The following is a 26,497-nucleotide window of genomic DNA, read 5'->3' on the forward strand; positions in this document are numbered from 1 at the left end:
TATTATATTATTAATGGTGTCCAATAATAATGATCAATATTTACTAAATCCTCACTTATCTGACACTTTACTTTGAAAATCTCATTTGACTCTTTCAATATCCTGTTACATAAAAGCCACTGACTTCATTGTAATAAAGAGGAGGAAGTTGAAGGTTAGAGAAGTTAGGCAACTTGCTCAAGTTCACAAAGCTCTTGTTGGGTAGCTGGGATCTGAACCCACACTCCCTGGCTGTGTGCCTCCTTCCACGACCATGTCTGTGCTTAGCTGTCAATAACTGAAGCTTGCTGGCCAAGAACCCAACCTCTGGCAGCTTAACATCTGGGGTAATGCTGATGCTAGACCACCACTCAACATACGTGCTCTCGAGGACATAAATGGAGGGATGTGATCTCCCTCTGATGGGTCTAACTTCATAACCTCCTTCTTCCCGCCCTGTAGGTCTCTACTTAAACAAACTCAATTAAAATTATTTTGAGGATTCTGTAACATCCTTTGAGAGAGCTGAGGTATGACTAAACCTGCTCAGCTCACGAGGGACTCCAGGATAGACAAGGGAAGAGGAATTAGAAAAGAAATAATTAGATCAGGTGAAAAAGGTCAGCAGACAGACAGAACAAAAGAAAATGTTCTTTTCCTTTCCTGGCGTCCCCTCCTCCCTTTCAGCCCTTTACTTAGAAAAGAGAACCTCACGTTCTCAGGTTTTACTCGGCATCGCACAGACTAGGGTGTGCTGCTGTCTCGGGGACGAGCAAAACAACTTCTGATCTTTGGGGTCTGTGACCCCGGTTCGAAGACAAGCGTGAGACATTAACGAAGGGGACAGAAGACCAACAAAAGTCACACCTTCTCATCTCCCAGGGCGGTGAGTAACACAGACGCACAATACATGCGCCTCGTGGCCAGCTGTCTTCGACCTGCTAATATGTCTTTCTCAGCAGCGATATCTCTGTAGGCTGCCTGCAAAAACTGCAAATGTTCTTCAACCTGAAAGACAATTCATTTATTATTGAGACTAATCTTATTTTGCCTCAAGAGTTTATTTCTACTTATATACATACTAGAGGCCCGGTGCACGAAATTCTTACACGGGTAGGGTCCCTAGACCTGGCCGGCAATCAAGGCCGCTCAGGGCCTTCCGGCTGCCGGCTGGGACCTTCTTTCGTTCCACCACCACCCCTTGGTGGTCAGCGCATGTCATAGCGAGCGGTCAGACTCCCGGTCGGTCGAACTCCCGAGGGGAAAATTTGCATATGAGCCTTTTATTATATGGGATAGCTTGTAAACCACTTCATTTTCACATCCTGGAAAATCTTCCAGGAAAGATAAATTATTTTACCAATGAACATGTACATTGCAATAATTAAATGAATAATCCCTTGGTATCGAAGTTTTGTTTTTTTAAATAGATTTTTATTGATTTCAGAAAGGAAGGGAGAGGGAGAGAGAGAGAGAGAGAAATATCAATGATGAGAGAGAATCATTGATCGGCTGCCTCCTGCATGCGCCCCCCTCCCCCCCCCCCCCCCCCCCCCCCCCCGCCCAAAGGATCGAGTCTGCAAACCGGGCATGTGCCCTGACCGGGAATTGAACCCTGACCTCCTGGTTCATAGATCGACACTCAACCACTGAGCCATGCCAGCAGGGCTGAAGTTTGTTTTTTTAAATGCCATCTTTAATAAATTATATAGAAGAAAACATAGGTACTAAACTTACGGACCTTGATCTTAAAGAAGATTTTATGAATTTGACCCCAAAGGCAAGGGAAATAAAGGCAACAATAAATGAATGGGACTATATCAAATAGAAAAGCTTCTGTCCAGCAAACATAACTGCCAACAAAACAAAAAGGCAACCAACCGAATGGGAGAAGATACTTGTAAACAACAGCTCTGACAAGGGGCTAATATCCAAAATACATAAAGAACTCATACAACTCAACACCAAACAAACAATCCCATTCAAAAATGGGCAGAGAAGCCCTAACCGGTTTGGCTCAGTGGATAGAGCATCAGCCTGCAGACTAAAGGGTCCCGGGTTCGATTCCGGTCAAGGGCATGTACCTTGGTTGCGGGCACATCCCCAGTAGGAGGTGTGCAGGAGGCAGCTGATCGATGTTTCTCTCCCATCCATGTTTCTAACTCTCTATCCCTCTCCCTTCCTCTCTGTAAAAAAATCAATAAAATACATATTAAAAAAAAAAGGGGGCAGAGAAGCTGAGCAGACACTTCTCCCAAGGCATACAAATGGCCAACAGATACACGTATAGATCTCAGAGAAATGCAAATAAAAACTACAATATGAGATGCCATCTCACACTGCCAAAATGGCCATTATCAACAAGACAAGTCATAACAAGTGTTGGAGAGGTTTTGGGGGAAAAGAAACCCTCCGTCACTGCTAGTGGGAATGTAACTGGTACAGCCACTTTGGAGAACAGCATGAAGGTTCCTCAAAAAATTAAGAATAAGCATTCCCATATGACCCAGCAGTCCCTCTTCTGAGTATCTAGCTGACACATCTGAAGACATTATTGGCAAAGGTATCTCCACCCCATGTTGATTGCAGCACTATTCATGTTGGCCAAGACATGGAAGCAACCAAAGTGTCCTTTGGTAGAGGACTGGATAAAGAAGAAGAGGTACCTGGACACAGTGGAATGCTACTCAGCCATGAGAGAAGATGAAACAGTGCCATTTGTGACAAGGTGGATGGACCGTGAGACTATTCTGCTAAGGGAAATAGGTCAGTCAGAAAAAGCTAAGAACTGTATGATTTCACTCATATGTAGGATATAAAACTGAATCTCATAGACACAGACAACAGAGGAAAGGGGGGGCGCTGTAAAGGGTAGAGGAGGCTGAATATGTGGTGACGGGAGACGATGTGACTTCGGGTGGTGGGCATACAATGCAATACACAGCTCATGTTTCACTTGAAATCTATATGATCGTACTGACCAGTATCCCCCCAATAAAATTAAATTAAAAAGGGGGGGGGGACAGGGGAACAAGTCACGTGGGTGTTCGAGTAGACCAGGGTAAGTGATGATGGTATTTTGGCCCAGTGGTCTTTTAACTTTTTATCTCAGGCATCCCCCAAATTATTAGAAAAACAATGTGTCCGCTCATCTATTTTTAAGGTAACATTTACTACATTTTCCATCATCTATAATAATAAAAGCGTAAAATGATAATGAGACCGGATGTCCTTCTGGACGACCTTCCGGACGAAGCCGGGGCTGCCCGGGTCCCAGATGCCTGCCGGCGGCCGGAGGGAAGCCCGGGTCCCGGGTGCCGGAGGGAAGCCGGCAGGGGCAGCCAGGGTAAGGAAGGCCTAATGTTGCACGAATTTCGTGCATCGGGCCTCTAGTTTCATCATAATTCAGCTCTTACTACCTTCACCATCATCCCCATTTTACCTTAAACTTACGAACTCTACTGAGATAATGACTCTTTCCTGATGTTATCGTCTAGTTCATAAAGGTGTTGACAGTTTAGCGAGTAAAAAAAATTTCTTACCAGCTGCAAACCTCTTTGTTTTTCTGCCAACCGTTGTCGTGCAATTCTTAGAACGTTTTGGGCTTCAGCTACTTGGATCTGCTTAGGGCCCACCACCTTAAAGGGAACGTCACAACATCTGAGCGTTAAGGCAGTCAAGTTCACTTTTTATTTTTATTTATTTATTTATTTTTTAAAAATATATTTTATTGATTTTTCACAGAGAGGAAGGGAGAGGGATAGAGAGTTAGAAACATCGATCAGCTGCCTCCTGCACACCCCCTACCGGGGACATGCCCGCAACCAAGGTACATGCCCTTGACCGGAATCGAACCCGGGACCTTTCAGTCCGCAGGCCGACGCTCTATCCACTGAGCCAAACCGGTTTCGGCCAAGTTCACTTTTTAAAATGCCCCTTTTGTTTAAAAATATGTTTTCATTGATTTCAGAGAGGAAGGGAGAGGGAGAGACAGATACATGAATGATGAGAGAGAGTCATTGATTGGCTGCCTCCTGCACGCCCCACACGGGGGTCCGAGCCGACATCCTGAGCATGTGCCCTTGACCGGAATCGAACCCGGGACCCTTCAGTCCGCAGGCCGACGCTCTATCCACTGAGCCAAACCGGCTAGGGCTAAAATGCCACCTCTGTTTAAATGGCATTTATAAGTGTCAACCCTTAAAATGAACTTGCCTGGAATTACGTGTACAGAAGAAACATAAAGTAGTTTAATATGGCGAAACACAGGAAAACCAACAAATGAAACAAGAGCATCGTGGCCATAAAGAGCAGGACTGGACCGGAGTGCTTGCCAGCTGTGTGCGTTTGGTTACAGTGTGTGTCGTTACATAGTCTTTCCTTGGAAGTTCACTTGCGTCTTGTGAAATAAAAAGTATTCCCGGGTACTTCACGCGTGCCCAGTGTCACTTCCCAGCGGTTTCAGACGTTTGGGGGGGGAAAGCTTACCTTCCGCACGTCGTGGTAGTTGTTCAGAGCTATGATCCACTCGCACATGGAGCAACAGGCGACAGACACGAGGGCAATCTTTTTGGGGTTGAAGTCAGGTAAGGTTAAGAATTTTTTCAGCTTTATGAACACCTAGAGAGAACGTAAGCGAGGTGTTACATGAGTAAGATCTATTCTTGGATCTGAGGTTTGCCCTCACCTACCTTAGGATGGAATGCTCTCTCATATCCGACATGCCCAGCTGCTCACCGGTAGAACAGAAACTGCATACCTAGCCCTGGCCGGTGGTTCAGTGGTTAGAGCGCTGGCCTTCGGAATCGGAGGGTCTCGGGTTTGATTCCTGGTCAGAGGCACATACCTGGTTGCAGGTTTGTTTGGTCCCTGGCCCTGTGCAGGAGGCAACCAATCGGTGTCTCTCCCTCACATCCATGTTCCTCTCCCTTTCTCTCTCTCCCCTCCCTCTCCCTCCTACACTCTCTAAAAATCAATGCAAAAAATATCCTTGGGTGAGGATTAATTACCTCCCCCCCCCCCACACACATGCCTAAGCACAAACTGGCTCTAGTACCAACATATCAATTACATCTAAAAACACAGACACAGCTCTCCACTCACTGCGCTTTCATAGGGCGACTCCGTCCACCCATCCAGACCTTCTCCCCTCCTGCCTCTTCTCCCTTTTCATTATTTAAAGAGTGAGATAGGGCATTTTCTGATCGCAGCGACACGTTGCCTCTCCTGACACTTCCAGAAATCCCGTTTTGTTCGGAGATGCAGCTTGCTCTCTGATCTTGTAACGCTCCCCTTTGACTTCTAATTCTAATACAAAATTCTAATTTTTAAAAAAAAAAATATTTTATTGGTTTCAGAGAGGAAGGGAGAGGGAGAGAGAGACAGAAACATCACTGATGAAAATCACTGATGAGCTGCCTTCTTTAAACCCCCGTCCCCCCAACTGGGGATCGAGCCCGCGACCCATGCATGCGACCTCCTGGTTCATAGGTCAACGCTCAACCTCTGCGCTACGCCAGCCGGGCCAAAATTCCAATTTCAATACTCCCGTTTGACTCCTTTGGTTTGTGAACGCGAACGTGCCCACCATCAGCGAGCAGCTTTCTACCTTCTCGGGTAACCGGTCCCTGTCGAGGTGAACCAGCTTTTTCAGGAAGCCCGTCTCCGAGAGCAGCAGCTTGGCCGTGGGCCAGTTAGGCTTCTTCTGCAGGAGGGTGCAGACCGCGTTCATGACGGTGAGGACCAGGTACGGAGGGCGCGTGTACACTCTGCAACCGACGGGGACGTCGTCAGCTTCACAAGGAAACTCACACGCACCCGCTCAACAAGCTCGGAAGACAACACGTACAGATTTTTTCTAAACAAGCGTTTTTGATCAGGAGAACTATGGCCGATGCACAGCTTCTTTCCATTATTTGGGCGTCTTTAAAAATGTGGGCGTCTTTACAAATGTGGGCGTCTTTAAAAATGTGGGCGTCTTTGCCGAAACCGGTTTGGCTCAGTGGATAGAGTGTCGGCCTGTGGACTCAAGGGTCCCAGGTTCGATTCCGGTCAAAGGGCATGTACCTTGGTTGTGGGCACATCTCCAGTGGGAGGTGTGCAGGAGGCAGCTGATCAATGTTTCTCTCTCATCGATGTTTCTAGCTCTCTATCCCTCTCCCTTCCTCTCTGTAAAAAATCAATAAAAAAAAAAAATGTGGGCGTCTTTAAAAATGTGGGCGTCTGGCCTGGCTGGTGTGCTCAGTGGTTGAGAGGCAACCTATGACCTGCACGCCCCCTACTGGCCATTGAGCCCACAACCCAGGTATGTGCCCTTGCCTGGAATCGAACCTGGGACCTTTCAGTCCACAGGCTGACGCTCTATCCACTGAGCCAGACCAGCCAGGGTTCTGCTTGTATTTTCTTAGGAATTTTTCTTTTGTTGCCTTCTGCATGGGGGAAGAGCACCAGGGGAAGTGCCCCCATAGTGCCACCTGGTGGCGATGGCCGGCAGTGCAGCACCGATCCCCAGGGCTCTCCAGCTAACTGGCCTGAGGAGCAGCACACGCCCCGGTTTGGTTTGGTGAACGGCAGGTCAGGCACTACACAGGCCCTGGGGCTCCTCCTCCGGTCCTGGCAGCACAGAACCTCACCAATTCCAAGACGCACGCTTCTCCATCTCCGAGACTGCGATTGGGCTTCTTAGCCAGGGCGCACAGGTAATATAAAATACTGACATGCCTTACAGTTGATGGCATCGTAACATGGGCTAGGTACGGTAGCCATCACACATAATGTAAAATGGAAAGAGACCAAGATGGGTAAAAAGGACAATCTAAAAATGGAATGTAGACGGAGTCACTTTTGCCATGTATTTATGCTTTATATGGAGCACTTTCAACTTAAAAGAAAAAGGTCAATTACTCACCTCAACTCAGAGATATCGGCTTTGTCCAGTGCATTGAGAGCCAGGATGGCCTTGTCCAGAGCCGGCATCACACTCTTTAGTTCATTGGCAGTTGTCTGCAAGAAGGGAGAAGCCCCCAGATACATATGGATGTATACAGTTGTGTTATTATTTATTAACTAGAGGCCCAGTGCACGAATTCGTGCACAGGTGGGATCCAGCCGGCCTGCCCCAATGGGGGCCAATCGGGCTGGGCTGGCAGGGGGGATGGGACGTGGGAGGTTGGCTGGCTGTCCCCGCCCCCAATCGGGGTGGGGGGCCCATCGGGGGTGGGGCCAGCCGGGGGGAGGGGCTGCCCCCGAAGGGGTCGGTTGGCTGGCACGTGCACATCATAGCGACCGGTCATTCCAGTCGTTGTGGTGTTCCGGCCGCTTGGCTTTTCTATAGATGTAGATTATTTTCCCTACAAACAAACGTAAACCTATCTCAAATCGGACAACGTCTAGAATAATTCCAGAAACTTCCAACTTTCCTGGTGTGCGACGTTAAGGCGCAGGGCCAGAGGGTGTATTACAAGAGAAACTTGAACTACAGTGCTCAGCTCCAGGTTGTGGAGGAGAAACACGATGTTTACGACGCCCGGACGCAGAGTCGGGCTGTGGAGAAGCCTTCCGTTTATTAGACGGAGACAACTGTAAACACACAGTCAGACTTTCACCGACAGCTCACTGCCTCCTGAGGATGTCTGATAACACAGCACATACTTTCCCCCGTTTTAAAAAAATACTCTCACTGGTTTCACAGGGTGAGGGAGAGAGACAGACAGAACCATCAGTGATGAGAATCATGGATCGGCTGCCTCCCGCACGCCCCACACCGGGGATGGAGCCTGCAACCCAGGCATGTGCCCTGACCGGGAATCGAACTGTGACCTCCTGGTTCATAGGTTGACGCCCAACCACTGGGCAACACTGGCCAGGCTGCATTTTCCCCTTTTTGATGGGAATTGTGCAAAAGGAGTTCTTTAAAATCCCTGGGGTTTTAGGTAATAATCAAGATGTTTTCAATAATATAAGTGAGAAATTACATTCCTTATATAGATATGTGCAAGTTATTTTATCACGTTAACTGTTATTTACAAATAAGACAAAAATTTGAGGATGTTAAACAAAAGTGATTGTGTGTCAAAATGAAGAATGCATCCTATGATCACATTGGAAAAAGTTCAAGGTCCTGGCTGAGTTTGCAAGAAATATCGACATTAATTAAAATATGAAAATCAGAAAACACACCTATAATGAAGATACTGATGGAAAACGGGTTAACGAATTCAAAGAGCATTTAAAATTAATTGCTAGACAAGAAATCTTGAAATGCCATCGCTGCTTATAGCAAATTTGACAATACTGATAAAAATGTTCATGACATTATCAACAATAAGTGATGAAGATGAAATAAACTTTTCTAAGAAAACTATCCATGTGAAAAAAGCACTTTGATCGACTATACTAAAGGTTCTATCGGAAATGAAATTACAAAATCATTTCCACATGAAAAAGCAGTCACAGAGTATGCAGTGGAAAAAATGCAGGAAAAAAGTATTGTTGGGGGTGTTTAAGGCCGTGAATTATTGAACAATATTGTTATTTTTCTAGGCTGTGTGATGTTTATAAAAATGGTCAGCTTTTAAAGTTTTGTCGATTATTTGATTTCTTCACTTATTCTAAATATTCACTTCCACGTCTAACTGTGAACTAGTAATTTTGTATTCTGTTAATATTTGTTGGCATAAATATTGAAGTACCCAGAGTTGGAGCACTATATATATCGAAGAGCAGTCCGCCCGACCTCTGAAATGTGGGTGTTAGGGAATCATTTTGCAAATCTCCAGTGACTTCTGTTGGGGATGGTTTTAATTTTACCTGAGCATGTTCTTCCACAATTCTCACTTCTTCTGCCATGATCTCTTCGTCCTGCTTAACCAGCATCTGGACTTTCTCCACTACTTGTGAATCCTTCTGTAGTTTTTCCATTAAGATTTCTTTTTCCTAATGAACCAAATAATTCTTGTTAGCATGAATTTTAAGAGAGATTTTTTTAAAAAGAGAGAAATTCAAATAGCCCATTTCGTTACTATAAAAATTGATCAACATCAGCTTGAAATATCTTTGTTTAATAGACCAACAAAGATGACCACGATAAACATCATTTCATACAACACACGTAAAGAACAATGACACGTAATGACTTTAGAATACTTGGCAGCTTGCCTGTGACCACAGAACATTTCAGATGATGAATAACTAGGGAATTTTTCTAGCTAAGTTTTTTACCATTAGTTAGATACTGATCATCATGTTTAAATATGAAAAAACTAGAGGCCCAGTGCATGGATTCGTGCACCAGTGGGGTCCCTCAGCCTGGCCTGCGGAGATCAGGCCAAAACCGGCTCTCCGACACCCCCCCCCGAGGGGTCCCAGATTGCGAGAGGGCGCAGGCCAGGCTGAGGGACCCCACCAGTGCATGATCGGGGTGAGAGGGACCGCGGGAGGGATCCAGGGCGTGTCTGGCCTGTCTCACCCAGTCCCGACTGGCCAGACCCCAGCAGCAAGCGAACCTTCTGGTCGGAGCGTCTGCCCCCAGTGGTCAGTGCGTGTCATAGAGACTGGTCGAACGAACAGTCGGACACTGAGCATATTAGGCTTTTATTATATAGGATAATGATGTTAATATTTTGCTCTCACTGTTCTTATTGTTCCCTTCACTTGACAGATACGAAAATTGGGACTAAGAGAGATCACGTAGCTGCGTGGTGTCGAAACAAGAATGTGAGCTTTGCAGCGCCATCCTGTGCCCAACTACAGAAGCTTTACTAGTGAAACGAGATTTCAAATGCAGCTTCCCTTTGTCTTCTGTTCTATCTGAGGGCTGACGATCAGGAGCTCCTCCTGCATGTCTGTAACCAGAGCCGTGGCCTCCAGGATCTTGGACAGACCCATGTAGAAGCGATCCCTGAAGGAGGAAAAGCGGGGGGAGGGGATCGTTTATGACAAAGCGTTAGCAAAGCAAGATACACCGTGGTCACGACTGGAAGGCAACGTGGTCAAGATGTCAATTCTCCCCAAACTGATGGGACAGGGTTAACGCGATTCCTATCGAAAATCACGGTCAGAGCCACCCCGGCGGTCTTACGTTTGTTCTTACAAATAAAAGCACCGGTGCAAAGGCTATTTAAACATAAACATGAAAAGAAAAATAAACACGCTTTCTGATTTGGTCTTCAAGTCTGACCTCTTGGTTTGCAGTTCCTTCTCGCGTGACCTCAGAATGTGTGCAAACGTGTCCATGAATCGCAAGTAGCTCCGGGGGGTAACGTAATAGCGCCTCCTGGTTTTCTGGAAGTATTTTGTGTTCAAGTCTTTGACACTTCGGTGGATTTGGACACACACCGGGGCAAGTTTTTCCCTTACGTTCTGAAAAAAATATATTTTTTTTAAGAATTAAGAGCAAGCAATTCAAATATACATAAAAAAGAGGAAATGGAACACTGTAACTTGAAGTAGTTCATCGTTTTTGAGATGTGGGGCTGTAGAAAAGGCCCTGGATGGATGGAACCATGAATATAGGAGTTTTAACAGCTGCGATGGTACGGGAGTGGAAGAGGCAACCCTGTGGCTAGCGATCAGTGAGGTGCCAGACTCCTCTGACGGGCCGATCCCTCATTCCTGCTACAGCCACCCAAGGCGTCAGGGAACTCCTGTCCAGGGTCCATGTTGATGGCTCTTTCTCTCTCCCTCGTCTTCCTTAAAGTAGGTTATCAACAGCAGGACACTCAATTCCCTTGAGTAAAACAACATAAGGACGGAAGGGTTCACAGGATGTACAGGTACATAGGTGAGCGGAATGAGAACAGAGAGAGAGTCCCCATGGCTGAGCTCTGGAGAGAACGGTCCCTTCGGTACAGCCGAGTCTTAACTGCCTGTCTCCTGGCCACCACGTCTCGCCAACCACCTGGTCACGTTCAAGCCAGCTGCGTTACCTTCCTGGTTCCACTCTCCCTACTGTTCGTGGCCTTGGCTTGCCTCGAACACATGGACGAGTAAGGGTGCAAGCCCCTTTCGAGGTCTCACCGAGCTTCAGGCTCTGTGCATTCGCAACTTCCTTTGTCTACACCCCGTGGGACCTTCCGGTGAATCACTCTAAAAGGATCCTTCTTTCCTTGTTGCTTATAAACTCGGGGTGTGTCTCTGTCTCTCTGTCTCTGTCTCTGTCTCTCTCTCTCTCTCTCTCTCTCTCTCTCTCTCTCTCTCTCTCTCTCTCTCTCTCTCGTGCTCTCACTTCTTTGGAGTTTTGCGGTTGCATCCAAGCCAGAGAAGCTTAGTAGGAAAACACTGAGGAGGCAGCACCCTTACCAGAGGGTCCGGCCTGTGAAACGCAAAAAGAAGAAGAGAAAGAGAGTCCCCGTGGCTGAGCTTTGCATGAACACCTGCTGTTCACCAGGAAGGCAGAGGAGTGATGGGACCCGGGAGGCAAGGAATCTGAGCATCTTTGAAATAAGGTGGAATTGGGGGCAAGAGAGACAGGAAATTGATCAGGAGTCCAGACAAACACTTGACTTGTTTGACGGTTTTCCTGAGAGCTGCCCATTTTTGTCCACCTCGGGGTCAGAGCTGTTCAGAAATACGATACTGTCAGACCCTGTTAATAAATGGAAGCCTTCCCTTGTCTTAGTTTTTTTTTTTTTTTTAAAAAAACACACGTTATATTTACCTCTCTGTTCTCTAAATCCACATTTTTTCTCAGGAAAGAGCTGGCTACAACCAGGAGCGCCTCCTCCGGCCACCTCTCATACCAGTCGATGGTGCAGGAGCTAATCATAGAGGAATATACTCGACAGTTTTGGCGGAAGTTAGGTCCTGTAGGACTCACGATCATAAAAATATGCAAACTTTTACGTATTCTCTGAAACATAACGGAAATATGAGTTAAGGTGTAACCCATTGCTTTGAAAAATACGTCGCATTGAACACGCCATTTAAAGCTTGTGTTAATTCTTTCCTTAGTGAGTAGAGACGGACCTACTGTGTGCGGAGTGCTCGCCCCGACCAGCACCCTCCTAAGGGACATGGCAATTCCCACAGAGCTCTTCTTCTTTTTTAATGTTTTTATTGATTTCAGAGAGGAAGGGAGAAGGGGAGAGAGATAGAAAGGTCAATGATGAGAAAGAACCGGGAGGTCACGGTTCAATTTCCGGTCAAGGGCACATGCCCGGGTTGCGGGCTCGATCGCCAGTAGGGGGCGTGCAGGAGGCCGCCGATCCACGATTCTCTCTCATCATTGATGTTTCTCTCCATCTCTCCCTCTCCCTTCCTCTCTGAAATCAATAAAAAAAAATACACAAAAAAATACACAGCTCAATCGAAGCAGCATTCATACGACGTTATTCTCTCACAATGGTGGATGCCACTTCTGGAACCTTTTACATCTTCCTCTTGTGACGGATCACAAGTATCTGGTGAGGAGTGGAGGGCTGCCCAATTCAGTTTTCAAATGACTCCACGAGAGGTAGAAACGGGCACCAGAAATAAGCTGTGTGTCTTCCCCGGCGGACACGGGTTTGGGTAGCCGCCTCGATCTGTTCACTAAGCCACTGGTCAGTCACCAGCCATGGGTCAGAAGGCCTAGGTCATGGGTCACACCTCGCTTCACACTGGTCCTCGCCCAGCCACCCCCTGCCGAGCTCCTCCTGACCACCACCTGCTTTTCCTGGCCAGCTTCTTGCCGTACCCACGGCCTGCTGGCCAACTTGAGGCTTCTTTCAAAAAGAGGAGAACGTCCTTGTTGCTTGCCTGTCCACACCTGCTGCCAACATGACTGAGACGAAAGCCTCCTCGGCTGGGGAGGAATCTCAGCGTAAGAAATTACAGTGGGGCCCTGGCCAGTGTGCCCAATGGTTAGAGCGCCTGCCTGTTAGAGCCCCCCATCGGGGGGGCTGCAGGTTCGAGTCCAGTGAAGGGATTGTACCTGGGTTGCAGGTTCACTCCCTGCCCCTGGTCGGTGCATGTGTGGGAGAAACCTCTCTCTCTCTTTCTCTCTCGCTCGCTCTAAAAAAAAGAAAAAAAAGGGGGGGGGGAAGAAATCATCGCGGGCTCTCGTTTGTCATTACGGCCAGCTGTTATTTTTCAAGCCAATGACCGTGAGGCCCAGATCTTGGCTCGCCTCTGGCCGGCCTAAGAGCGCTGTGTGTCCGTGTGCAGGGATGGCGGTCATTTTAGCTTTAAAAACTCACGGACAGAACTCAAAAGTCCCCAACTTGAACGTCACACACAGGAATGACGAACGCGGTCTGCGTCCACCTCACCGCGGCGCTCGGAGAGAGCCCGCGCCCCAGCCGCACCTTCTGGAAGAAGGACAGCACGGCCTGCCTGTTGTCCACGTAGCCCGTCTGTTCGGCCAGGGACCTGATCCGCAGGGCGAGCGCGTCCAGCTCCTCCTTCTCGAATATGTCCGGGATCTCCCCCAGACTGACGATGCTGTTCAAATCCTCCAGGAACGCCTCCTGCGGGGACACCCATCCCCACCGCCCGCGAGTCAGGGGCCCGTGTGTTCCTCTCGAAACGCACCGAACAGTAGGGTTAAGGAGAGCTGAGGTTAATGAGAACAAAGCTAATTTCTGTTCCTCTGATCCGACAGTGGTTTTCTGAAAAGTTCTTTCCTTCTTTCTTTTTTGTGTGCATCCTCACCTGAGGGTATTTTCCCATCGATTTTGAGAGAGAGTGGGAGGGAGAGGGAGAGACAGAGAGAAACATCAATTGGTTGCCTCCTGCACGCACCCCGGCCAGGGTGGGGGGACCTGCAACCCAGGGATGTGCCCTTGACTGGAATGGAGCCCGGGGCCCTTCAGTCCACAGGCTGACGCTCTATCCACTGGGCCAATCTGGCCAGGGCTGAAAAGTTATTTCTTGCATTAGAACATCAGGCGCCTGGCCCGGGAGACACCGCATCTTCCGAAATCCAGGATGAAAGTGTCCGGCAGAAACCTCCCCTGCTCAACAGGGCCGGGCGTTCACATTTGGGGAGGGGCGGGGGAAATAGAGTTAAAATATATAGAAAAACCGGGAAGTGCAGGGTACAGCAGATAGGACATGGCTCCTGGATTTACTCTCAAAATGTGACATGAAAGTAAAACACAACTCAGAGAGAGAGAGAGAGAGACAGAGAGAGAGAGAGAGAGAGAGAGAGACAGAGAGAGAGAGAGAGAGAGAGAGAGACAGAGAGAGAGAAAGGCGCCCAGATCAGGAGGAAGCACAAGTATTATATTGCACAATACTCATAACTACACAGAACTGGGTCACGGATAATAAACAATGTCTCCTTAAAATTTTGCCACAAAGAAGTAAGTATGAGCTAATTATGTTCTGGCTGTGGAAAGGTATGACTTATGCAAAAGAATACATTTTTTTAAAAGTTGGGAGATGAACATATTTGTGCCTGTTTATAAATAAAGTACACCCTGCCAGACAGGTCCTTACTTGATGGTGAACTTAACAAGGAAAAGAGGAAAAACAGAAGCCTCCACTTCGGGAGAGCACACCGCAGGTCACAGGGGCAGAGTGCACAGAGCACACCGCAGGTCACACGGGCAGAGTGCACACAGCACACCGCAGGTCACAGGGGCAGAGATACACACAGCACACCGCAGGTCACACGGGCAGAGTGCACACAGCACACCGCAGGTCACATGGGCAGAGTGCACACAGCACACCGCAGGTCACAGGGGCAGAGATACACACAGCACACTGCAGGTCACATGGGCAGAGATACACACAGCACACCACAGGTCACACGGGCAGAGTGCACACAGCACACCGCAGGTCACATGGGCAGAGATACACACAGCACACCACAGGTCACATGGGCAGAGATACACACAGCACACCACAGGTCACACGGGCAGAGTGCACACAGCACACCGCAGGTCACATGGGCAGAGTGCACACAGCACACCGCAGGTCACAGGGGCAGAGATACACACAGCACACCGCAGGTCACAGGGGCAGAGATACACACAGCACACCACAGGTCACATGGGCAGAGATACACACAGCACACCACAGGTCACAGGGGCAGAGATACACACAGCATACTGCAGGTCACACGGGCAGAGTGCACACAGCACACCGCAGGTCACATGGGCAGAGTGCACACAGCACACCGCAGGTCACATGGGCAGAGAGTGCACACAGCACACCGCAGGTCACAGGGGCAGAGATACACACAGCACACCGCAGGTCACAGGGGCAGAGATACACACAGCACACCGCAGGTCACAGGGGCAGAGATACACACAGCACACCGCAGGTCACAGGGGCAGAGTGCACACAGCACACCGCAGGTCACAGGGGCAGAGTGCACACAGCACACTGCAGGTCACATGGGCAGAGATACACACAGCACACCGCAGGTCACAGGGGCAGAGATACACACAGCACACCGCAGGTCACAGGGGCAGAGATACACACAGCACACTGCAGGTCACAGGGGCAGAGTACACACAGCACACCGCAGGTCACATGGGCAGAGTGCACACAGCACACTGCAGGTCACAGGGGCAGAGATACACACAGCACACCGCAGGTCACATGGGCAGAGTGCACACAGCACACTGCAGGTCACAGGGGCAGAGATACACAGAGCACACCGCAGGTCACATGGGCAGAGAGTGCACGCAGCACACCGCAGGTCACATGGGCAGAGAGTGCACGCAGCACACCGCAGGTCACATGGGCAGAGTGCACACAGCACACCGCAGGTCACAGGGGCAGAGATACACACAGCACACCGCAGGTCACAGGGGCAGAGATACACACAGCACACCGCAGGTCACAGGGGCAGAGATACACACAGCACACCGCAGGTCACATGGGCAGAGTGCACACAGCACACTGCAGGTCACAGGGGCAGAGATACACACAGCACACCGCAGGTCACATGGGCAGAGTGCACACAGCACACTGCAGGTCACAGGGGCAGAGATACACACAGCACACCGCAGGTCACATGGGCAGAGTGCACACAGCACACTGCAGGTCACAGGGGCAGAGATACACACAGCACACCGCAGGTCACAGGGGCAGAGTGCACACAGCACACCGCAGGTCACAGGGGCAGAGATACACACAGCACACCGCAGGTCACATGGGCAGAGTGCACACAGCACACCGCAGGTCACATGGGCAGAGAGTGCACACAGCACACCGCAGGTCACAGGGGCAGAGATACACACAGCACACCGCAGGTCACAGGGGCAGAGTACACACAGCACACCGCAGGTCACATGGGCAGAGTGCACACAGCACACCGCAGGTCACAGGGGCAGAGTGCACACAGCACACTGCAGGTCACATGGGCAGAGAGTACACACAGCACACCGCAGGTCACAGGGGCAGAGTGCACACAGCACACCGCAGGTCACATGGGCAGAGATACACACAGCACACCGCAGGTCACAGGGGCAGAGTGCACACAGCACACCGCAGGTCACAGGGGCAGAGATACACACAGCACACCGCAGGTCACACGGGCAGAGTGCACACAGCACACCGCAGGTCACAGGGGCAGAGATACACAGAGCACACCGCAGGTCACATGGGCAGAGTGCACACAGCACACCACAGGTCACAGGGGCAGAGTGCACACAGCACACCACAGGTCACAGGGGCAGAGATACACACAGCACACTGCAGGTCACAGGGGCAGAGAGTGCACACAGCACACCGCAGGTCACATGGGCAGAGATACACACAGCACACTGCAGGTCACATGGGCAGAGATACACACAGCACACCGCAGGTCACATGGGCAGAGATACACACAGCACACTGCAGGTCACATGGGCAGAGATACACACAGCACACTGCAGGTCACATGGGCAGAGTGCACACAGCACACTGCAGGTCACATGGGCAGAGATACACACAGCACACTGCAGGTCACATGGGCAGAGTGCACACAGCACACTGCAGGTCACATGGGCAGAGATACACACAGCACACTGCAGGTCACATGGGCAGAGTGCACACAGCACACTGCAGGTCACATGTGCAGAGATACACACAGCACACTGCAGGTCACAGGGGCAGAGATACACACAGCACACCGCAGGTCACAGGGGCAGAGTACACACAGCACACCGCAGGTCACATGGGCAGAGTGCACACAGCACACCGCAGGTCACATGGGCAGAGATACACACAGCACACCGCAGGTCACATGGGCAGAGTGCACACAGCACACTGCAGGTCACAGGGGCAGAGATACACACAGCACACCGCAGGTCACAGGGGCAGAGTGCACACAGCACACCACAGGTCACATGGGCAGAGATACACACAGCACACCGCAGGTCACAGGGGCAGAGTGCACACAGCACACCGCAGGTCACAGGGGCAGAGATACACACAGCACACCGCAGGTCACACGGGCAGAGTGCACACAGCACACCGCAGGTCACAGGGGCAGAGATACACAGAGCACACCGCAGGTCACATGGGCAGAGTGCACACAGCACACCACAGGTCACAGGGGCAGAGTGCACACAGCACACCACAGGTCACAGGGGCAGAGATACACACAGCACACTGCAGGTCACAGGGGCAGAGAGTGCACACAGCACACCGCAGGTCACATGGGCAGAGATACACACAGCACACTGCAGGTCACATGGGCAGAGATACACACAGCACACCGCAGGTCACATGGGCAGAGATACACACAGCACACTGCAGGTCACATGGGCAGAGATACACACAGCACACTGCAGGTCACATGGGCAGAGTGCACACAGCACACTGCAGGTCACATGGGCAGAGATACACACAGCACACTGCAGGTCACATGGGCAGAGATACACACAGCACACTGCAGGTCACATGGGCAGAGATACACACAGCACACTGCAGGTCACATGGGCAGAGTGCACACAGCACACTGCAGGTCACATGTGCAGAGATACACACAGCACACTGCAGGTCACATGGGCAGAGATACACACAGCACACTGCAGGTTACATGGGCAGAGATACACACAGCACACTGCAGGTCACATGGGCAGAGATACACACAGCACACTGCAGGTCACATGGGCAGAGATACACACAGCACACTGCAGGTCACATGGGTAGAGATACACACAGCACACTGCAGGTCACATGGGCAGAGTGCACACAGCACACTGCAGGTCACATGGGCAGAGATACACACAGCACACTGCAGGTCACATGGGCAGAGATACACACAGCACACTGCAGGTCACAGGGGCAGAGTGCTCACAGCACACTGCAGGTCACATGGGCAGAGATACACACAGCACACTGCAGGTCACATGGGCAGAGTGCACGCAGCACACTGCAGGTCACATGGGCAGAGATACACGCAGCACACCGCAGGTCACATGGGCAGAGTGCGCATACAGACCATAGCGCTTTTTTAAAAAAAAACACAGATAACTTCATCTACAGAGATAAATTACTTCTAACTGCCAAACACCTGTTTGCTCCATTAAAATGAAAATTATAAAGATAAAAATGCTTTGGTTGTAATGCTTATGCAAAACGATCTACACCAGATTGCAGATGCACAGACTCTATGGCCATAACTGGGTAAGAACAGAGTAACGAAGGGCCTTGCTATGGTAGGTTAATTGGTTTACAGATAAATATTTCCTTTTCAAATATTAAATGGGGGGAGGGTGACTATTTAAATATCAAACTTCAACAAGTAATAAAGACAAAAAGGACTCACCTGATCTAGGCTTAAATTAACCATCACCAGAGCAGTGGGGGTCCCTTCTAGTCCTGCTTGGACAAACACCTTCTTACAGTCTTCTTTGAATTCCATGTAGGCATAGTTGTGAGACACAGTCACGTGGTAGAGTTTGTGGTCTGTCAGGTAGCAGGCCAAGGTAGTACACGTTTCTTTCCCACATCCGTCTATTCCAATCTTTGGAAGAAAAAAAATCCAACACGTGATCCCTATGGATGGGCTGGCAGTCTCTCCCTGCATCGTTTTCTGTCTAGATGTGCTAGACATTTAGACAATAAAAACACTACCAGGGGTCCTCAAACTTTTTAAACAGGGGGCCAGTTCACTGTCCCTCAGACCGTTGGAGGGCCGGACTATAGTTTTTTAAAAAAACTATGAACAAATTCCTATGCGCACTGCGGGCCCGGGACGAGCTGGCTGCTAAGCAGGACAGGCAGCGGCCCCCGGCGGGCCGGATAAATGTCCTCGGCGGGCCGCATGTGGCCTGCGGGCCGTAGTTTGAGGACCCCTGGACTAGACTATTTTTAGAACTTTTTGGGGAGAGATATTATTGACAAGCTGAAAGTGGGGAGTGAAAGGTGTCAAGAATGAGGGGTCCCAGGTTTGGGGCGAGCACAGTAGGTCTATGGTAGTGCCATTTATGGGATGGGAAAGGCTAGGAAGGAATAGTTTTGATGGTGGAAAGATCTGCTTTTGCATTTTTTGCCTTAATTCTATTTTCTAACTTTTTTTTTTTTTAAATCCTCACATGAGGATATTTTTAGGGAGAGTGGAAGAGAGAGGGAGAGACAGAGAGAAACATTGATGTGAGAGACACACATCGATTGGTTGCCTCCTGCTCGAGCCCCGACCAGGCCCCCAGGCCCGGGGAAGAACCTACAACCGAGGTGCGTGCCCTTGACCGGAATCAAACGCGGGACCCTTTGGTCCACAGGCTGACGCTCTATCCACTGAGCCACACCGGCTCGGGCTATTTTCTAACTTTTAATTCCTTTTCATTAGTCTTGTACATGACTGTTTAAACAATAGATTTAAAGAATAAAGTTCTAGTTTCTCTGCGTGCCAAAGAAAAGTCCTTCTTGGAAAAAAAAATGGTGTGATTTAAGTAACGAAAATAGTTATAAAATAAATAATAGACATAAATAATAACAAATAGTCATGAATTATGTGATTCGCATAATTGGCTAAATATGTTGGATTTTCTTTAGCCTTCTGAATGAAGTAATACCTCTATTCGCGTTATTTAGGGATTTTTCCAAGAATGTAACTCCCCCTTGCTTTCATGAAAAGTAAAACTTTTCATTTAGAAGCTAGACTCATGCTTCTAAACCCAAATTCAAGTTCAGTGTGCTGTTTTGAAGTAAGATCCACTTGCACAAAGAGTGTATTAGTGCTGAGGATACGCTAGAGTCATCCCTTTTATTCAGATCAAATACTCTCTAAAAAGAAATAACATCTTTATGTGCTGATGCATCTCTTACACAAACTCTTAAAGGGACAAGGACCTTGTCCTATGACTCAGTGACTTTGACCTTTTTTTTAATATATTTTATTGATTTTTTACAGAGAGGAAGGGAAAGGGATAGAGAGTTAGAAACATCGCTCAGCTGCCTCCTGCACACCCCCCACTGGGGATGTGCCCGCAACCAAGGTACATGCCCCTGACAGGAATCGAACCCGGGACCCTTCAGTCCACAGGCCGATGCTCTATCCACTGAGCCAAACCGGTCAGGGCTGACTTTGACCTTTCTTAAACGGAAACTCTGCTTACAGAAGTTGTATTTATGCAAAGTACATTTATTAGGTTTCCTTAGTTTTTAATTTACCAACTTAAAAACATGTGAAAACTGTAAGTTCTTACCAGTAACATGTGAGTCCCTGACTGTCGAAGGACCCGCGCGGCCCTCGCGATGTGCTCTATGGCTTCCTTGAAGAACACCAGGGAGTGAGAAATCTAGCAGAGGAAGCGGGACACACAAAGTGAGGGCAGGCTCAGAAAAGGTTCAATATGGCGTTTTGTTTTTTTCAATATTTTTGTTGTTGTTAACCCTCAGCCAAGGATATCTTCCCATTGATTTTCAGAGAGAGCGGAAGGGAGGGCGAGAAGAAGAGAGAGAGAGAGAGAAAGAGAGGAACATCGAGGTGTTTGGTTGCTTCCTGCACGCGCCCCGACCAGGGCCGGAGATGGAGCCTGCAACCGAGCTACGTGCCCTCGACCAGAACTGAGCCCGGGACCCTTCAGTCTGTGGACGGATGCTCTACCCACTGAGGCACACTGGCTAGGCCTCATTCTGGTACTGCATATGAGCATACAGAATCATCTAGACCAGTGGTCGGCAAACTCATTAGTCAACAGGGTGGCCAACGGTGGCTCGCGAGCCGCAGTTTGCCAACCACTGATCTAGACCGAGTCAACTGGCTTCCCTTCATGGAAGTAAGTGTGTCCAGCGAGGACTGTCCCTCTGCAAACAGTGTGGCGTGTAAGATGGGGGAGGTCACAGGCCCAAGGGGAGAGGAGAGACAACAGCAGCACCCAGCTGTGTCCCACTGCTGTGTCTGGGGTGGGAGGGGCGGGAGGGGCGGGAGGACGGGTCTTAGGGAACTGGTTCCCGGGCGCCTGTGATTCTGCTGGTGTCGCAGTGCCGGCCCATCCCTTCCCAGGACAACGGGAAGAGACACATGAGTTGCATCTGTTTGCTGCTCCTTGTTTTACTCTGGGTCCTGGCGCCACCCGCCTTCTGCAGTTCTTGGTTCACCAGCGCTAAGCAGCCCCCCATGCACCTCACAGGTGTGCGCCTTGTCTTAGCCGTCTAGCCCGGCCGGCGGGGCGCAGTGGCTGAGCGTCAACCCAGGAACCGGGAGGTCACGGTTCCATTCCCGGTCAGGGCCCAGGCCCGGGTGGCGGGCTCCATCCCCACTGGGGGCGTGCAGGAGGCAGCCCATCCGTGATTCTCTCTCATCACTGATGTTTCTCTCTCTCTCTTTCCCTTGCCCTCCCTCTCTAAAATCAATAAAAAATATTTTTAAAAATAAAATAAAATTTTACCCTTTTATTAAATGAGACCAAATTAGATGAAACAATATAAAACTGCATTTCTAATGGTCTGCTTTAAAATATGATAAACTTTTCCCCCCTGAACGCTCTCTTGCTTGCGTGCGCGCACACACACCTTAAAGATATTACATACTCATGCACACACATTCATATATGCACACACACATGAATATACACACATGTATAGTGTTTCTACTATTTTACGTCTTTACCTCCGAGGTTGACCTGATCTTCATCTGGAACTCACTGAGCACCCGTGCCAGCTTGCTGTAGTCGTTGGTGTTCTGGTACATCTTCTTCCTGTGAGTCTTGTTTATCCGCAAGAAATCCACAAAGACGGTGGAGTCGCTCATCATGGATTCCTTGGTCCACTGGATCTAGTGTGAGGTGATAATTTGACAGCACCTGTTACCAGCCCACGTCTCCTTATCAAAATCAGTGCAAAGCACCGGCATCCCCACAGCTCGGCACATCAGGCCTAGGCCTCAGGGTTTCTTCACCTGTTTTGGGCCATGGACCCATCTTGGAGTGAAACCCATATGTTCCTCAGAAGAATATTTTACAATACATACGGTTCAAAGGAAAGGAAACACATAGAAATACAATTTTATCCAAGGGCTCTATGGGGGTCCTCGGGTTCCACGTTTAAGAACCCCTGCTGTGGAAATACCTTGTTTTGTGTTGGTTTTTGTTAATCCTCACCCAAGGATATTTTTCCATTGATTTTTAGAGAGTATGGAAGGGAGAGGGGGAGACAGAGAGAGAGAGAGAGAGAAAAGAAGGAGGAGGAGGAGGAGGAGGAGGAGAGAGAGAGAGAGACATTGATTGGTTGCCTCCCAGGGCGGGGATCGAGCCTGCAATCAAGATTCGTGCCCTTGACCAGAATTGAACCTGGGACACCTTCCATCTGCAGACCAGCACTCTATCCACCGAGCCAAAGCGACCAGGGTGGGACTAACATTGTGAGGTCTCACCAACAATCCGAAAGGGAAGTCTCTCCTTGCTGATGGCCCCCCTACAGACCTGCAGGCTCCCCACTGGCTTCCGTGGCCCACGGTGAATTCCTGCCTGTCTTTCAGGCCCAGGTCATGGGCTGCCTTCTCTTGGAAGTCTGTTTCCCTCCCCCCAAAGCCAGGTAGAGCGGAGCCGTGTTTCCTCCCCTGCCCCAGCACCGTGACGTGTGCGGAGGTCTGTCAGGAGCCAGGGGTTTGGAGGCGGGGCCCTCCGGCTCCAGGCAGGTCTCGGCACCCACCTGGCTTGGCGTCTGGCACCGGGAATTCCTAACAGGTGCGTGGGAGACGCGTGTTTGGCAAGGGGCTGAAGGACGGTTGGGGGCAGTTCGGCGTGATGGTTAAGAGTATCTGGAGTCAGCTATCCTGGGTTCGAGTAACGAGGCTACCACTTAACTCGCTGTGTGACCGTGGGCAAGTGCTCACCCTCACTCTGCCTCAGTTTCTTTCCATGTGAAATGAGGACAGGAACAGGGCTTTGGAGATCAAAATGAGTAATAATATGTAAAGTTTTCCTTAAAATATATTTTTACTGATTTCAGGGGGGAAGGGAGAGGGAGAGAGAGATAGAAACATCAATGATGAGAGAAAATCATTCATCGGCTGCCTCCTGCACGCCCCCTACTGGGGATCGAGCCTGCAACCTGGGCATGTGCCCTTGGCTGAAATCGAACCTGGGACCCCTCAGCCACAGGCCGATGCTCTACCCACTGAGCCAAACCAGCCAGGGCTATGTGAAGTGTTTTTTTAATATATATATTATATATATATTACTGATTTTTTACAGAGAGGAAGGGAGAGGGAGAGAGAGTTAGAAACATTGATGAGAGAGAAACATCAACCAGCTGCCTCCTGCACACCTCCCACTGGGGATGTGCCCGCAACCAAGGTACATGCCCTTGCCCAGAATCGAACCTGGGACCCTTCAGTCCGCAGGCCGATGCTCTATCCACTGAGCCACACCGGTCAGGGCTGTGTGAAGTGTTTAAAGGCCCGGCACATGGCGTTAGCTATTAGAGTTTTCACATTTTACAGACTTCCTAACATTTCTGTCCCGAATGTCGCAGAAACGTCTGTGTACTTGAATAGACACACGTTTGCCCGGCCCCGTTTAAAACAATGCGTGAAACACGCGTGTACCTGGAAGTAGTTCTCCAGCTCCTTGGAGAGAAACTGGTAGAAGAGCGCCTTCTCCGAGTGCTCGATGAGGCGGTCGTGAAACACCCGGGCGGCTTCGTGGACGAAGAAGAGGGCGGCCATCTCCTTGGAGTCGATGACGGCCTTGTCAGCCTGCAGCAGCCCCAGGAGCAGCTGGCGGGGTGGGAAGAGGGCACCGGTGAACCACCAGCGGCCAGGGTGTGGGTAAAACACCCTGCACGCCCCACCCTGGGGAGCGAGCCCGCAACCCGGGCCTGTGCCCTGGACCCGAATCGAACCTGGGACCCCTCAGTCCTCAGGCCGGCGCTCTATCCACTGGGCCACACCAGCCAGGGCGTAACCTGGTCATTTCTTTCCCTGCTGAGAATCTTAGCCAATAGTCTAGCAGTCCCAAGTGGTTTTATCACTGAGTTCTCTGCATGGAATCATTTTAATGATTCTTTGTAACTGGTTCATGCATAAGCTGCTAATAAACAGCAAAACTAATCAGCTTCAATATCCCTTTTTGCCCCTTTTAACAATTTAATATTGAAAATATCAATGAGTAAGAAAAATGGAGGAGGTGGTGGAGGAGGGAGGGAGGGGATAGAGAGGGGAGAGAGTGAGAGACAGAGAGAGAGAGTCAACTCAGTAAAATGACATTTCCCCATCCTAAATATTAAGAGTACGCGAGAGAAGGAATTTTAAAACAAACCTTAAACATATCGCGGAGATTAAACATGTAGTGACACTTGGTTGGCGTCGTCAGCATATTCTGACATACTTGATAGTATATAGCTAGAGAGCAAGATATTATCTGATCCTTACTTTTCTGAACATCAGCTGCGAAGTTATGGATGGAGAAATACATTCCCAGATGAGCCTTTGGAAAGAAACGGAATAATTCAGTTGGCCGCCAGTTTGAAGCGCAGACTATTTCCAGCCCATTCCTACTGAACAAGGCGGGGTGTGGGCTCCGACGGAGGGTTAATTTCATCGGCATCCGAGTTCTTTGGTTGATCTCTTCCCACCCACCCCCGCCTTCCCTCTGAGAGTCCACGGCGTGAAGCCATTTTTCTAATAGGATATTTGAGAATTTGTTCTCTCCTTACTTTCTCTCCTCTAAGAAAATAAGAAGAATAACTCAACACGAGCCAAAAGGGGCTGTGCTTGTGAGCCCCGCTTCCGGAGCCCCACCCCAGAGACAGCAGTCAGTCTTGGAGTCTACATTGTAAGCACTGGTGAGCAAGTGCCGACGTGTTGCCTACACACACTAAATCAGGGGTCCTCAAACTTTGTAAACAGGGGGCCAGTTCGCTGTCCCTCAGACCGTGGGAGGGCCGGACTATAGTTTAAAAAAAAACAACTATGAACAAATTCCTATGCGCACTGCGGGCCCCGGGGACGCGTCGGCTGCTAAGCAGGACAGGCAGCGGCCCCCGGCGGGCCGGATCCATGTCCTCGGCGGGCCGCCTGTGGCCCGCGGGCCGCAGTTTGAGGACGCCTGCCTAAATCACGCCTTTGAAACTCAGCGGCGAATTGCGACAGGCCAGAGGATGCAGGGGGAGAAATGAAGCTCGTCCCCTTCGGAGAATTCTGTCCACGTTGGTGGGATGTGGGGTTCTCGGTTCCCCCCGCAGCAGGGGGCTTACCCTTTCCCAGGAGGAAGCAGCTGGCGCCGTACCTGAAAAATGGTGCGCAGGGCGCTCTGCGGGGGATGGGGCAACACGAGGATGGAGAAGTGTTTGAGGAGACGCGGGCTGATGTCCGCCCTCCCGACGGGAGGGGTGCAAGCTGCCACGAGGGAGAGGTCCTGGATATTCTGTGGGGAGAGAGAAAGGAGAGGGGAACTAAATGGATCCACGGACAGTGAAATGTGTTTCCAATTCCCTCAGATGAACCAGAGATTTACAATGGTTCAGCAAAAAGATCGAGGTGGCTGTTCGCTGTCCAACAACAGTTACGCCGGTCAGAGAAATCCACCTTCCTGGCCGCAGCCCATCCTCACATGTACGTGTAAGAGGCGGCTTCTGGGAAGCTTTCTACGCGTCGCCGGGAAATGGCCTCCTTTTGAAAAAGCAGCCGCGGGGACATAAGCAGTCTGCTCTGGAGGTGGTCTGGGGGTGCGAGCATTCGCACATAAGCAGTCTGCTCTGGAGGTGGTCTGGGGGTGCGAGCATTCGGGGGAGAGCCCGCCGAGGGCGTCTCCAGAAAAGCCAGGACGGGCCTGGGCGAGAAGCTGCTGGCTGTGCACACAGCAATGGCTATCTGACATCATCACAGCAGCGCTGGGGGATCATCCGGATAATGTAGTCTTCCCACAACGGGTTGCTTTTTGCTTTTGACAGTATGGTTCCTGCATCCCCATGCCCCCAGCCACAGAAATCCCCAGATGCCTGCTCTCTCCTTTCTTGTCAGTTCAAGGGACTGCATTCCCGACCTGTCCGGGCCTTCTCTCCCCCGCCCCCCTCCCCCCGCCCCCGCCAGTCTCCTGGATTCTCCCTGGGCACGCAGCATCCAGGTCCTTCGGTCTGGGGTTACTGCTGGGTCAGTCTGACGGGGTCCTGGGCCCGGCTGTCTGAGATGGAAGCTGGGTAAGCAAACACC

The 26,497-nt window shown here is 50.1% G+C and overlaps 1 protein-coding gene across 1 annotated transcript in view; it reads right to left on the reverse strand.

Annotated features, from left to right (window-relative positions):
* Positions 1–26,497, reverse strand: part of DNAH14 (dynein axonemal heavy chain 14) — a gene marked incomplete at its 5' end in the record, with an annotated part of 150,360 nt that overhangs the window by 34,052 nt on the left and 89,811 nt on the right. Inside the window, 16 exons of the mRNA XM_080651070.1 lie at positions 847–987; positions 3,522–3,617; positions 4,468–4,599; positions 5,588–5,747; positions 6,887–6,981; positions 8,788–8,913; positions 9,769–9,877; positions 10,157–10,338; positions 11,636–11,827; positions 13,263–13,424; positions 18,668–18,865; positions 20,550–20,642; positions 21,956–22,120; positions 23,894–24,064; positions 24,606–24,773; positions 25,575–25,712. Coding sequence (XP_080507196.1) covers positions 847–987; positions 3,522–3,617; positions 4,468–4,599; positions 5,588–5,747; positions 6,887–6,981; positions 8,788–8,913; positions 9,769–9,877; positions 10,157–10,338; positions 11,636–11,827; positions 13,263–13,424; positions 18,668–18,865; positions 20,550–20,642; positions 21,956–22,120; positions 23,894–24,064; positions 24,606–24,773; positions 25,575–25,712 — 2,328 coding nt within the window. The remainder of the gene's footprint in view (positions 1–846; positions 988–3,521; positions 3,618–4,467; positions 4,600–5,587; positions 5,748–6,886; positions 6,982–8,787; positions 8,914–9,768; positions 9,878–10,156; positions 10,339–11,635; positions 11,828–13,262; positions 13,425–18,667; positions 18,866–20,549; positions 20,643–21,955; positions 22,121–23,893; positions 24,065–24,605; positions 24,774–25,574; positions 25,713–26,497) is intronic.

Source organism: Plecotus auritus (assembly GCF_963455305.1).
Source record: "Plecotus auritus genome assembly, chromosome: 14".
Lineage (NCBI taxonomy): Eukaryota > Metazoa > Chordata > Mammalia > Chiroptera > Vespertilionidae > Plecotus > Plecotus auritus.